Raw genomic sequence first — 13,488 nt, 5'->3', positions numbered from 1 at the left:
GCCGTGTTTGGTGATCAAACGGCATCTCGCAGATGAAAAAACAAAATGTTTTTAAAAACAGATGAGGCTGGTTGTGGTGAAAAGAAAAACTTGAGGGAATAGAAATTCCTTTATCTTCAATCCCCAAAAAACAATCAGTGTGATGCTACTCACCGCAGCAGGACAGAGCGCCGTGGCACGAAGTTTATCATGTACTTGTGTTACGATAATACAGAGATAATGAGCAAATAAGTTAGAGGTTTTGAGAACGTTGCACTCTAAACCTGCCACCCCTCAGCTCCGTAAGTACACATGCTTTAACTCTTGGAGTGTTTTTTTATTTTGCAGTAAATTCTATTATTTATATCCTTTAGTCTGTGAGGCTCCTGATTTTGTGAGTTTAGCGTCCTAAGAACCGAGCAGCTGCTACACTACAGTATGTGGCTGTGGGCATTAATACCCGTCTCCTTTGGCTTCTTTGGAATGGTGGGCATTTGGACAGTGTGAGTTCCGTCTATCTTAACATTTATTTTTTGTAGATATGCTTTTAAAAAGAAATCTATAAAATTTAACTTCAACGAAGTGACGTTGGTTCTGCAGTATGGATTCTGTTTCAGTGAAGCTGTTGTTGGAAAACAAACCTGAAGTACAGTTGTTGGGTTATGTTTACTTATAGTTTGTCAGTCAACGGCACATTATATTTAACGTAGTTCTCAAAATGGGGAAAAACATGCAATACCTCATTTAAAATTTTTGATGTTTTTTTCTCATTGAAAAGGTGTTCTTAGCTTTTTAAAGGACCTCCGTTTTAGACAAAGCAACTCCAATGAGACTGATAGGCTAACGACTAGTTGGCAAATATAAATACTAATGTCGTTTCCTGCCATCTAAAAAAAACAAGCATCTATGTTGTTATGTTTTTAAATATTTAGACTTACCTAAATGTAGAATAGATTATACATTTTGAAAAAAAATTTAATGGATAAATGTATAAAAACTTAGCTTAATATGATAATTTCTTAAATACATTTAGTAAACTCACTTCTCGTATTTCATGAGCAGCAAAATGTAAATGTAACTTAATGTAACATGCTGTCGCTGTTAAAACACTGTGGCAAAAAGTATTTGAAAAAGTGCTCGATATATTCTTAAAAATAGCAGTTTCAAATGTTGCCGTATGTAGCAAACAACTGCTAAATATCCTTAAAAGTATCTGTTACGAGTGTGTTTATATTTAGCAGTGGCAAAAGTATTTGTTGAAATAACTAATATACCAAAAGTTACTGGACGTTGCAATTTGCTGAGTATTAAAGTAGCTGTTAAAATTCCAAATGTTGCTAAATGTAGCAATTTGCTAAATGTTCTTAAAAGTAGCTGTTAAAATTCCAAATGTTGCTAAATGTAGCAATTTGCTAAATATTGTTAAAAGTAGCTGTTAAAATTCCAGAGGTTGCTAAATGTAGCAATTTGCTAAATATTCTTAAAAGTAGCTGTTAAAATTCCAAAGGTTGCAAAATGTAGCAATTTGCAAAATATTCTTAAAAGTAGCTGTTAAAATTCCAGAAGTTGCTAAGTATTCGTAAAGTAGCTGTTAAAATTCCAAATGTTGCTAAATGTAGCAATTTGCTAAATATTGTTAAAAGTAGCTGTTAAAATTCCAGAGGTTGCTAAATGTAGCAATTTGCTAAATATTCTTGAAGTAGCTGTTAAAATTCCAAAGGTTGCAAAATGTAGCAATTTGCTAAATATTCTTAAAAGTAGCTGTTAAAATTCCAAAGGTTGCAAAATGTAGCAATTTGCAAAATATTCTTAAAAGTAGCTGTTAAAATTCCAGAAGTTGCTAAGTATTCGTAAAGTAGCTGTTAAAATTCGAAATGTTGCTAAATGTAGCAATTTGCTAAATATTCTTGAAGTAGCTGTTAAAATTCCAAAGGTTGCTAAATGTAGCATTTTTCTCATTATTCTTATGAGACACTGTTAAAGTTACAAAAAAAAACATAAAATGTTTATAGTATAGTAGTATATACTATTGCTGAAGTCTGAAGCTATATATTGTAACACTGTTAGATTTGACTGACAACCAGATGCAACTGCAGCCTTAAGTCTTAATGATTTTGTGTTCCACGATAGATGTGCAGTAGCGGTGAAAAATGGAGCAGTCAATCTAACAAGAGGAATTCCCTTAATCAGGTTGGTGTTCTGCTCTGAGAAGGGATTTGACTTGATGTAAGAAAAAATCCAGCTCAGACATGAATAAACGAGTGCTGAATGAGGATTTCTTGCTCTTCTTTTTATAGTACATGTGCTGCTTACCCACCTCAGACCTCTATCTTCTCTCAAACGTTTAATGTTGTTGCCGTTTTAGGTAAAAATCTGTCCTAAAAGAAATCACCCACTAAGATTTTATGTTTGTTTATATATTTCCTCAAAGAAAATCTGGAATGTTTTGGATTTTTCTCGAATAATCAAATCAACCTCCCAACCCCCATCTCTCTCCTACAGCTCTGATGACCGTGGCGATCCGATATAAGCAGATTCAGGACTATGGTTGCCATGGAAAGGTCAATGTTGCAAGTGTTGTTGTAGGATCGTTAGCTCCCATTGGATTGTCTGTCACTTCCAACTTCGAGGTAATGTCCCACATTTTGTCGTTTGCATACTATTTATTGCCTCCATTGTTTGTTTTCCCTTTGCATTCTCAGCTAGTATAGTATTCTATCACCGAAATGACGTTCATTGTGCCACGGTTAATTCTAGTAGGCACAGGATGTCAGTAGAATAAATCTGTATAAATCTCTACTAGAAGAAACTTTTGCTAAGCATATTATTATTCACCCCATTTTTGTTGACTACTGCATATTTGCCCTCTGTCTCTTTAGGCATCAGTCTTCTACATACCCCACTTTATTGGTGGGCTTGTGGCATTCGTCTGTATCCTGACCTACAACTGGATACAGGTGTATTTAACCTATCGAGCACTGGTCTACAAAGGCCGAGTCTGGGTGGTACCCGTGAGGTTATTCTGCTGCATCATTTCCACCATCATGCTGGCTGGTGGTATCCTTTCAATAAGACAAACTTACAACCACGCTCTTGTGATAGTCTGATTCAGAGCAAAGTTGTCTGTTGGCTCTATTAGGAAAGATTGAGTGATGAAATTAGCTTCTTTTCTGAGTCCCAGCTTACCTATTGGTCAATCAAATAGTATTTAGGCTATGTAGAAAAGTCTTTCTTTGTAATATTAATAATAATAATAATGCATTTTTTTATGTCAGTGCTTTTCAAGACTCCTGAGGTTGCTGAACATAAAACGTATAAGTACCACAGTTTAAAAACAATGAGGTTTTTGAGGACTTAGAATTTTACCAAAAGGATTTTGAACTCTGCGGAAGCGGATTAGACGCCAGTGCAGTGGCTTGAGAACTGGTGTGATATGGTGTGAAGACAGTTATCTTGAGATGATATGGGCTGCCGAGTTCTGAACCAGTTGTAATTTGTGTAGTAGTTTTTGTGGCAAGCTGGAGAGTAGTGCGTTACAGTAATCAAGCCTGGAAGTGTGCGTCAGTGAGGGAAAATAAGGGAGTGAGGCGATTAATTTTGCATAAATGAAAGTAGGCGGAGCGGGTGATGTTCTTTATATTAGCTGAGAAGGAGAGGTTTTTATCCAGAATGACATCCAAACTCTTGACCTGTGATGAGGGGAGAACAGAAAAGTTATCAACTGAAATAGAAAATTTGGGAGTTTTACTGATTGAGGATTTTGAGCCGATGAGAAGGAATTTTGTTTTATTTCTGTAAAGTTAGAGGAGGTTGTGAGAGAACCACTTTTTTTGCTTCTTGTAGACAATTTAACAAAGAAGAAGAAGAAGGAAAAGATGCAGTTGGTTTAGAGGAGAGATACAGTTGGGTGTCATCTGCATAAAGGTGGACATTGACGTTATAGATATTTTTCAGGGGGAGAATGTAGATAGTGAAAAGAATGGGACCCAGGACAGAGCCTTGTGGCACACCACTTGTAACTGGGGAGGGACGAGATTGAAAGAGTTGTAAAAGTAAAAAATAATCACCGTTTTGCCTGTAGATAGCTTTCTGAACAGCCTTCGTAAGTCAGTAAATAACTTTTATTTATATAGCACTCATCACAGACAGAAAATCACAAAGTGCTTCACATAGATCAAAACAAAACAAATCATAAAGTCATTAAATCATAATGATCTTAAAACAGAAATAAATTAAATATGAAAACCATAAAACAAATGAAAGATGATCACAAATTTGAGTTAAAAATATAAAAATAAAAGATTTAGATAAAAACAGCTTTAAATTAAAGGGTCTTCAGCTGTTTTTTTAACGTGTCCTTTGTATGAATAGTCCAAGAAACTCCCTTAGCTAACAGCTAGCTGAAAGTGTTTAGCCACCATTATAAAACCATCATAAAACGGCGAATGCTATCTTGTTTTCTAAAAGTTTAAACAGCTTATTTTTGCATTACGCCATTATTTTGAAGGCTAAATTAGGACATTCCTTTGACATTTGAACCCTGGATGCTAGTTTTAGCTGCTGGTGGTGATATTTATGTTTGTTAATAACCATTAACACAAATAATTGTATGATGTAGAATTGATTAGGGTGCAAAGGTTTATAAAATAAAGTCAGAGACATTATGAAATTTAGTCTCTCTCGTAAAACATTTACTAAAGATGATTCTGTTTTTGCCTTTATGGTGACTCGTCCAGTAGTTCTGTTTAAACATGAGGGTGCCAGTTTTCTCCTCTCCAACCTCAGCTCTTTATTATGAGTCATGAAACTTTTGGAGCCACACATAAAAGTCTCTGATTGTTTAGAAGAAAGATGAAGATGCACAAGGTGCTTTCTCTCTAATCCGGAGCAGAACAACTTAAAATTGATCTGGAGTCGCATCCTAAACATTCCTCTTTGGAACCTTATTTCATTTCCCCGAGTTTCTTCTGGGTGACGGCACAAACTGTATTTATGTAACGCGCTGTAGGAAAAGGGAACGTGCCGACACCGAGATGTTTCAGGTTTGAAGAACAAAAAGGGAATTTCAAAGATAACCTGATATTTTTGCTCCTTTAACGAATGAATCCAATCAAACCTTTGACTCTGAAATGTGAAATATTAACGTTGATCCTTAACTCTCCTCTCAGTAGCGTTCTTGACATCTTGCCACCAAAAAGCTTTTTGTGAGTGGATCTTCGTCATGCTGGCGTTCTTGCTCTTCGGCCTGTTTGCTACGGAGTTCAGACACATAGAGCGCTGCTACCTCACCGTACAGATGCCCACACTAAAGGAGGAGTGCTGCATGCCTGCACCGGTGCATATAAACCACCACGCTTTACACATGCCCTGTTAAACCCAACATCATCTCAGAGACATCAACTGGCTTCATCATGTCTATAGATAATGTAACACTTGCCATATAAAATGTTTAGTCTTGAGATTTTTTGCCTTGTGAGTCATTTTCACCCCCAGAATTGTGTGTTTATTTTTAATGAAGCAGATCGACTCATTTGCTTTTGAGCATCAGTGATTTTTCTGCTTTTGCATGAAGGTGGATGTAAAGGTTCAATATAAGAGTGCAGTACATGCATCTGAACACATGGGGGCGCTATTCATCTTTGTTCAGGAATCCTGTTTAAACACAAAATGTTTAATAATCATAAACTCATGTTGTGAACATTTAAACACTTGTTTATATTGTTTACTCTACAGATAACCATTTTAGCCTGGGTCCATTAGAAAGTCCTTTATCTCTTTATTATGAAATGAACTTCTGATTAGAGAAGGAACCGTTCCTGCCAGGACGAGCCTGTCCTCCATCTGTCAGCTGACTCATAGTGAAGGAAGAAGGGTTTTCAGATTACTTGGCACATAAAGAAATGTGATTTCAAACAGAAGATAAGGTCTTCCAGTTCTGCAGCAAAGCGCCCAAACCAAGGTCGGCTGGTACGAGCCACTGGCAGTGGTGTCCACAAGGGGTGGCCAGAGGTGGCCATGGTCAACCCAAGAAAATTCAAGTGGCGCTTGCTGCAGAACCACAAAGGCGGAGCTGCACCAGAAGGTGGGGCTGCACAAAGTCAGCCCCGCCCATTCCATCAGAGTCAGTCCAATTCCTTCCAGTTGTCAGACTTGATAGCATTCTGGAACCAAAGAGGGTGTTCTAGCTAGTATCATCTAAAATGCAAGCTTGAGGGCGGAGTTGAGAAGTTAATTGAACAGTTTTTGTAAAGGTTCCATATAATTAAAAATCTAACTTTTGGAACTTTTTACCATGTTATGTTGTCATTTCCTCATAAGAAACACACCAAAGCCATTTTTAGCCTCATTCATGCATTTTCCTCCCATCTCAGCTTCAATTTCGTCTCCTCCCCCGAAGCGGGTCTGGTCTTGGTTCTCAAATCTGGATATTCTGTGAATTTTCTGACAAATTATTTCTGAAATGACTTCTACTGAGACACCGCCAGAAAAACCATACATCCCCATCTACGAAGACACACTGGATGGCACAATCAAATGTAACGCCACTTGCATTTTATCAGATGTAGTGGTGAAGTGGTTGTGGAGTCAGATTGGTATACAATTTTGTGCAGGTTCACCTCCCAGTAGCGGCAGTAAAAAGGTAGTTTCTAACCCTTTTTCTTCTTTTCTAGCTACACTTGCCAGTACTATGTTTACAACCATTTATTGGTATACTGTTTAAAATATAATGACTAATGTGTTTATCTTTTTTATTTAGTTGTTTATTTAGCCAGTGTGAATCCATTTGTGAGCAGTTTCAACTAAAATGCTGTTTAGGAACGACCAAATCCAAAGAACTTTTAGAGACATAAATATTTTGCAGAAAATAAACATTAAAACTAAAATATAAAAAAATTAAATGTTTCAGCTGGCTAAATAGATTGCTGCCGACCCCACCGAGAGTCGAGCCAGCATCAGCTGAGGGGAAAGCAAAATGTAAGCCAGATGATCTTGCCATTGGACCACCAGAACCCACATGAAGGCCCAAACCGCTGTTGTAACACCCTTTTGTTGGAGCGGTTGTGGGCAGATATTTGGGATATATTCAGGCTTTGTCATGTAGCAAGTTATATTTATCTTGTTTAATTGGAGCATAGAACATAGCATTAACAACTGTAAACTAGTAACAGCCGTAATTCATGTGGGTCAGGTTAGTTTGCGAAAAAGTTAAAAACAAAAACAGGAGTCAGTGGGCTAGGCCGAGTTTGCGTGAATGGGCGGGACTGACTCTGGTGCAGCTCCGCCTTTGTAGTTCTGCAGCGAGCACCCTCTCAGAAAATTGCTGACCACCCCACTATCCACACCCAGGGAAGGCCAGTGTTCTTTAATAAGTCAAATTAATGTTTTTTTTTTTTGATGAAAATGAATAAAGGAGACTTTATTGCATCAACATGGTGTGCCACCTAAAAATTTCTCTGGCCCCATGGCTAACTTTTCTGGAGGCACCACTGGCTGTTTGATTTTCTCCAAAAATGTCTTCTTTCCCTCTCTCTTCTAGGAGAAGAGTTCATTTGTCTGCAGCTCTTCCACCCCAGTCTTGTTCTAGTTGTTCTCCGAAGAACTTGACCCTTAAACAGAGGCCTGTGGCATCTGAGATGGAGCCATTACATTTTGGGGAAAAGTAGTAACTGACTATTTTTGTTGTAAAATACTGAACTCCAAACTACCAGGAAATAAATGTTAACCTTTGTGAGGTCGATGCACAGCAACAGTTGTGTCTTTCCTCCCTGGGACTGTGTTAACACACACCTGTATGCTCCTGACTGACAAAGCCCCTGTTTTTATAGGGAAGTTTAAGCTGCTATGGCAAATAAAAAAATATTAGCTCTAACGTTTTTTTTTTCAAGTCTCTTAACCAGAGGCCGACTCATATGTTTTTTTTAAGGCCGATGCTGATCCAGATTTTTAAAGAATTTTGTCGCCGATAGATTTACGTTTTAGCAGCACACTGAGTGTGAAAGAGCCCTGAACACTCACTGTGTGCAAAAATAAAATAAACAAGTCAATAAATCTAATATTTATTGAACTTCAAATGTGAAACAAACTCAAAACATAAAAAAATGGTGTGTTGGGGTCCTTCGGGTCTTTTCTGCAGTCTAGTAGTGGCGACAGTTGGCCACATATATGCCTCATTTAAAAAAATATATATCGGCTTTTAAATGTAATTTTGGCCAATATCGAAAAAGTTGGATATAATGGTCGGCTTCTACCCTTAACAACATTCTGTAGCTATACATTTATTGTGAAGATTAAAAACAAGAAAAATTCATGAAGTGGTTTTCTTGCATTTGTATAAAAACCTCCACCAATTACACGTTTTGGACCGAAATCATCTATTACCATTCCGTTGTCGGTCGCGCTGAACTGTGGTTCTGCACACTCCTGGGTCCTCCACTCAGGACACCACTGGTGTGAGAGCATGGACGTAATTTTGGGGGGGGACAGGGGGGACATGTCCCCCCACTTTTTCCAAAGTCATGTTTTGACCCCTGCACTTTTTACCATCCAAAAACAATGTTATGCTATATTAAATTGACACTAGTTGAGCTCTAGGACCAAGCAGAAAACAACCGTTAGTGTTGAAGCCTGTTTCCTATTAGAGCAAACTGTAAAGATACCCCCCACCCCATGTCCCCCCCACTTCCAAAGTGAAAATTATGTCCATGTGTGAGAGGTTCTCTGCTCAGGAACGTCAGGGAAGGAGAAACAGCTGGCTGCTACCACTTCAACTATAGGACAAACTACCAGAGTCCCAAGAAGAAAAGCACAGTTTAAGGTCACAGACAACAATAGAAGTTCGAACGTGGAAAACGTTGACTGGAGTTCAGTGCTGTCTTGTGGGGTGAGTGTTCCGTGACCGTGTTTACGTTCAAAACCTAGCTTGTTTGCACATTTGTTAGAACAACTTTAAAGACCAAATTCACTTGTTTTTCTCAACACATTTGCAGTGGTCTAGTATCAATTAATATTTGTGAGTCTATCTTTGTGGGGGAAAAAAGCTCTGGCGCTCTTGTTTCAAGAAGTAGGGGTTAGCCGGAGGAGAGGGGAGCAGGAAACAACAAGATTAGGAGTCTTTTTTTCCTGATATTCGGACATCTGTCCTCTGATTGGCTAACAGTAACGTGCCTCTATCACTGACTTTGTTGACTTTGACACGATGTATTTTTTATCTCCACAAGTAACGCAAGCCTGGATGAGTTCTGCTTTGTGGTGGAGTTGCTAATGCTAACTGTTAGCTTCTTCTACTTCAAACGTCCTCTTCTCTCTCCTGGACGCTAAACCAGAAACAGCCGTCCTTGTTGCGAGCCAAGATGGTCGAGTCCACGAATGTTAATTTGACATTATGACGAGCTTTTTGCTGGTTTGTCCAATCGGAGCGTTTGTCCTGTTTTCCGTCGGTGGCTAATGCTGGAAATCGTGGTAGAAGACCAGTCTCACGTTTAGCCTGCATGTGAAACTCAGCGGATTTCAAAAATAATAATTCTAAAAGTGAACGACAGCAACACTTGGAGTGCCGTTGAGCCTTCTTTGCTGGCGAAGGCTCAGCTGATGGGAAAATGCGTCCCTGGTTCTGTGCCAACCCGTTCTCTATAGTTTAGACAGAGATTTGTCAGGGGTCCGGTTCAAACGAGGTAAACAATGCTGCTCTCACAGCCATGCTGACAGTTGGCACACACTTTCCTCCAACTTCTATCCAAGGCTGTGTGCGTTCAGACAAATCGTCCTGGGGCTTGTTGGTACCGTCCCAGTGACACTTGGAGATAAGCAGTTCCTCATGTTTTGTTTATGTCAATAAAGATAATCAGCTGGAGATGGGAATAGCGGGCCCTTGTTGCTCCCGGGTCCTGACAGCATTCTTTCACATACTCCGTGCTGCGTGACGGACCGGTGGGGGCGGGCGCACGGATCAGGGAGGCAGCTTGGAATTTGATGGGGATTTCTCAGACGTCCTCGTGCTGCAGACAGCGTGGGGAGTTTCTTCCTCTGAGTTCAACAGTGCTGCTGCAGGTTCCTTATGGATTTATTTACTGAAGCCAATTAGCGACACAATCTTCTGCTTTCCAAACATTTTGACTGGCAGGTCTCTAAAATGCACACACACCGTTTTGTTTCATATGTCTTGAATTCTTCAGATTATTCTCATATTTTGCTCCTTGCAGGCGGTGTTGTAACTCCACCGTGCTCCTAAATTACACAGCAGCTCGTTGGGAGGAATTCCTAAGCCGAGGTTTGGCGCCAAAATACCATTAACCCCGCTGTTTTCATTAGTGGGAAGAAAAGCCTTTCTGACAAAGCACTAAAACTCATAAAATCACAAGTAGTGTTGTGCAAAGACTAATGGAGGCCCGTGACAGAAATGTCAGGAAAAGGTCTGGATCTTTTATTGGAGTGTGTGAGAACATGTTGGTTTTGATTCAAGGAGGCGCACGCTCCCTACGCCTACGCCGTAATCTCTCCTAACACCTGCTCGCGCTCGGCTCTCTCTTATCCGCGCGACAGCTTTTTACGGCCAAACAAAAGCAGCGCTTTCTCATCCTGCGGCGGAGCGGCCGCCTCTGAGTGCATTATCAGATACCGGAGCAGCAGCCCCTCAGAAGCATGGCTTCTCTTATCGTCGAAGGCCAAAATCCTGCTGCTTAGGTAGCCGGCGTCGAGAGGCTGCAGTGTGTGTGTGTGTGTGTGTGTGTGCGCAGAGGATAGCAACATCCCTCCTAAGATGGAGTAATTAAAGACTTACAGAACTCACTGCTTTATGGAGTTCTAGCCAATTTGGTCAAATCGTCATATTTTTATATATTTCATACTTATACAAGTGCGGGTCATTTATCATTTATCATTCATTTACCGGTCGATCTACGTTCCTACCCTCACCTATGGTCATGAGCTTTGGGTAGTGACCGAAAGAACGAGATCGCGGATACAAGCAGCCGAAATGAGTTTTCTCAGCAGAGTGGCTGGGCTCTCCTTTAGAGATAGGGTGAGAAGCTCGGTCATTCGGGAGGGGCTCGGAGTAGACCCGCTGCTCCTCCACATCGAGAGGAGCCTGTTGAGGTGGCTCGGGCTTCTGGTCAGGATGCCTCCTGGACGCCTCCCTGGTGAGGTTTTCCAGGCATGTGGCAGCCATCTTCAATCAGGCTGACTCAGCATGTGAATTAATCGTACATTCAATGAAGAATTTTTGAGAGTTTAATTAAATTCTTCCTGATAGTTAGTGGCACATTTCACTAACAGACACTCTGTTTTTACCCAGAATGCACAGAGTCGCGGGTGAAACCCATCGTCTCGGTGACTGGACAGCATTAGAGAGCCGGGGCTGTCCAGATGTCACACAGCCAGATCTACAGACAGATAGGGAGGAGTGGGCACCGACAGCTGTGATCTCACCCTCAGCTGCTCTCTTTGGCACTGCCATCCAGAAAACTGCCCTTTTGCTGAAAAATGCCAAGTGCACCACATTCCAGCGGCCACACAAAGCCCTCCCTCGTCTCAGCTGCCATCAGACAAGGGATAATTATATAATTAGGCCGGCCGGTGCGGACCCGCAGTGTGTTGGTGTGTCATATTTGTGTTATCAGACAATAAAGCGAGGTTGGCCTTATCAGAGGAGGCAACAGAATGTGTGTGTGTGTGTGTGTGTGTGTGTCACTCTCCAGTTGTGAGACACAGAAACTAATTGTCATCATAGGTCAGTAGAGTGACTCTATGGAGCAGCATCCTGTGATAAGTGAGGAGGTGGGGGCTTTCAGGGCCTCCACAAACCTGCAGACGCTCCCTTTGGGTTACATGATGCCCTGTTGGGGAATTCACTGATCCCCAACCATCCCGCCTCCCCCACCGAGTTGAGGAAGGACCCTTTTTCTCCCAGACGAGAATCGAGCCAGTGTGTCTTCTGGCTGGCTGTTGGCCAGCAGTCTCCCCTCGCACCGCGGCCTTGGCGTTGGGTGTGTCTCCAGTCGCACGGGACGGCACAGAATAGACTATTGTTGCTCGCAGAGGACTGGGAAGAGGGGGGTGGGGTGTCGGTGGTGGTGAAGGGGCACTCAAGATGGCGGTGGGAGAAGTGAGCTTTTAATAAGCGAGTAAAAAGCTTTTGGAAAATGCAGCGTGGCTCTTCCTCTGTTCACAGGCTGGGTCATTGGTGGAAATGAGTGTTTTGTAGACTCTACCTCAAGATGAGTGGGGAGCAGTAAAAACAGGTTGTACAGCTTTTGAAGAGAACTCAGGAGATGAGAGCGCTGATCCTTCTGTGAGGGTTCAGAATCTAAGGAGACCCAGAATTGCTGACATGCATCCAGCACTTTGATTTGTGGAGCTTTAATTGTGAAAAGGTCTGCATTTTTCTTGTCAGCCTCGCCTTTTGTAATAATTATAATTCATCGTGATTTTCATGAAAAGGTTGAAGTTCTGTTGTGCCAATGCACAAATGAAGGGTGCAGCTACACCCTAAAAAATCAAACCTTCAGCATGGTGCTCATGGCCAGTCCCACCACCCACAGAAGCTCCTACTGCAATAATGAACCCTCGTGACGTCACTAGAGCTGCCTTGTGCATGCTCCGAACCGTTGCCTCTCATGCACTATTACCACTACCGTTCCTAACGGGAGGTCCTGCAGAGATCACCATGTTCCGAAGAGTGTATAACAACCAAATCAAACACTCATGTAATAAATGCATTTGCAGTGGTCTCTAGGAGGAATGAATGCTTTGCATGTCAAACTCGGAGGAAAAAAAAGCTCCGGTTCTCCTGTTTCAGCATGGAGAATTCAGCCGGAGGAGGTATTGCTACAGACGACAGGATCTGGACCCCGAATAAAAAAACTCAGTTTTTATTGAGGAGTTAGAGCAAGTTCACCAATTTTTTTAACATATTTGTAGTAGTCTCGTAGTGTAAAGTAATTTTTTATGAATATCTCTCTGGGGAGAAAAACTCCAGCTCTCTTGTTTCAGGTAGTAGGAGTGGGGAGCCGAACGCGCAGGATTTAGAGTATTACTTCCTGATATCTGGACATATCTCCTTTGATTGGCTAACAGTAATGCAATTCTACCAGTGACTTTGTTTGCTCTGCAACGTTGATGTTTCATCTCCACAAATAACACAAGCCTGGAGGAGCTTTTGCTGTGTGGTGGAGTTGATGATGCTAAAGGTTAGCTTCTCCTAGCCGAGACGTTCTCTGCTGTTTCCTGGACGCTAAACCAACAACAGCCTTCCCCATCGTGAGTCAAGATGGGTGAGTCCATGAATGCTAGTGACAGTGAGATGTAGATCTGTCAGGATTTTTAATCCTAGAGTTTCACCGTCTGTTTTCTATCAGAAGCTAACAGGAGATCGGTGTAGGAGACTATTTTCAACCAGAATTTGACATGTAAAGAGGTTTTACCAACCAACCTCAGATACAGGAGCTCTGATTTGTGGATCAGAAAACAATGTGTCACAAGATTATTTTAACTTTATTATCTTGTCATGTGTAT

General features: G+C 41.1%; 1 protein-coding gene across 2 annotated transcripts; it reads left to right on the top strand.

Moving 5' to 3' along the window:
- Window positions 1–222: 222 nt before the first annotated feature.
- tmem150b (transmembrane protein 150B) lies at window positions 223–5,490 on the top strand. 2 transcript variants are annotated; one of them, XM_054750699.2, is made up of 6 exons: window positions 223–482; window positions 2,110–2,169; window positions 2,277–2,344; window positions 2,482–2,609; window positions 2,859–3,036; window positions 5,151–5,490. In XM_054750699.2, the coding sequence occupies exons 1-6, from the start codon at window positions 418–420 to the stop codon at window positions 5,351–5,353; spliced, it is 702 nt and encodes a 233-aa protein (XP_054606674.2). In that variant the 5' UTR covers window positions 223–417; the 3' UTR covers window positions 5,354–5,490. The 2 variants fall into 2 exon arrangements, with proteins under 2 accessions (XP_054606674.2, XP_015800915.3); XM_015945429.3 differs by having other exon boundaries at window positions 5,148–5,490.
- The last annotated feature ends 7,998 nt before the right edge of the window (window positions 5,491–13,488 follow it).

The sequence above is a fragment of the Nothobranchius furzeri genome, chromosome 12, assembly GCF_043380555.1.
Source record: "Nothobranchius furzeri strain GRZ-AD chromosome 12, NfurGRZ-RIMD1, whole genome shotgun sequence".
Lineage (NCBI taxonomy): Eukaryota > Metazoa > Chordata > Actinopteri > Cyprinodontiformes > Nothobranchiidae > Nothobranchius > Nothobranchius furzeri.
The sequence above is the reverse complement of the archived record's forward strand: the minus strand, read 5'-3'. Positions and strand labels throughout refer to the sequence as shown.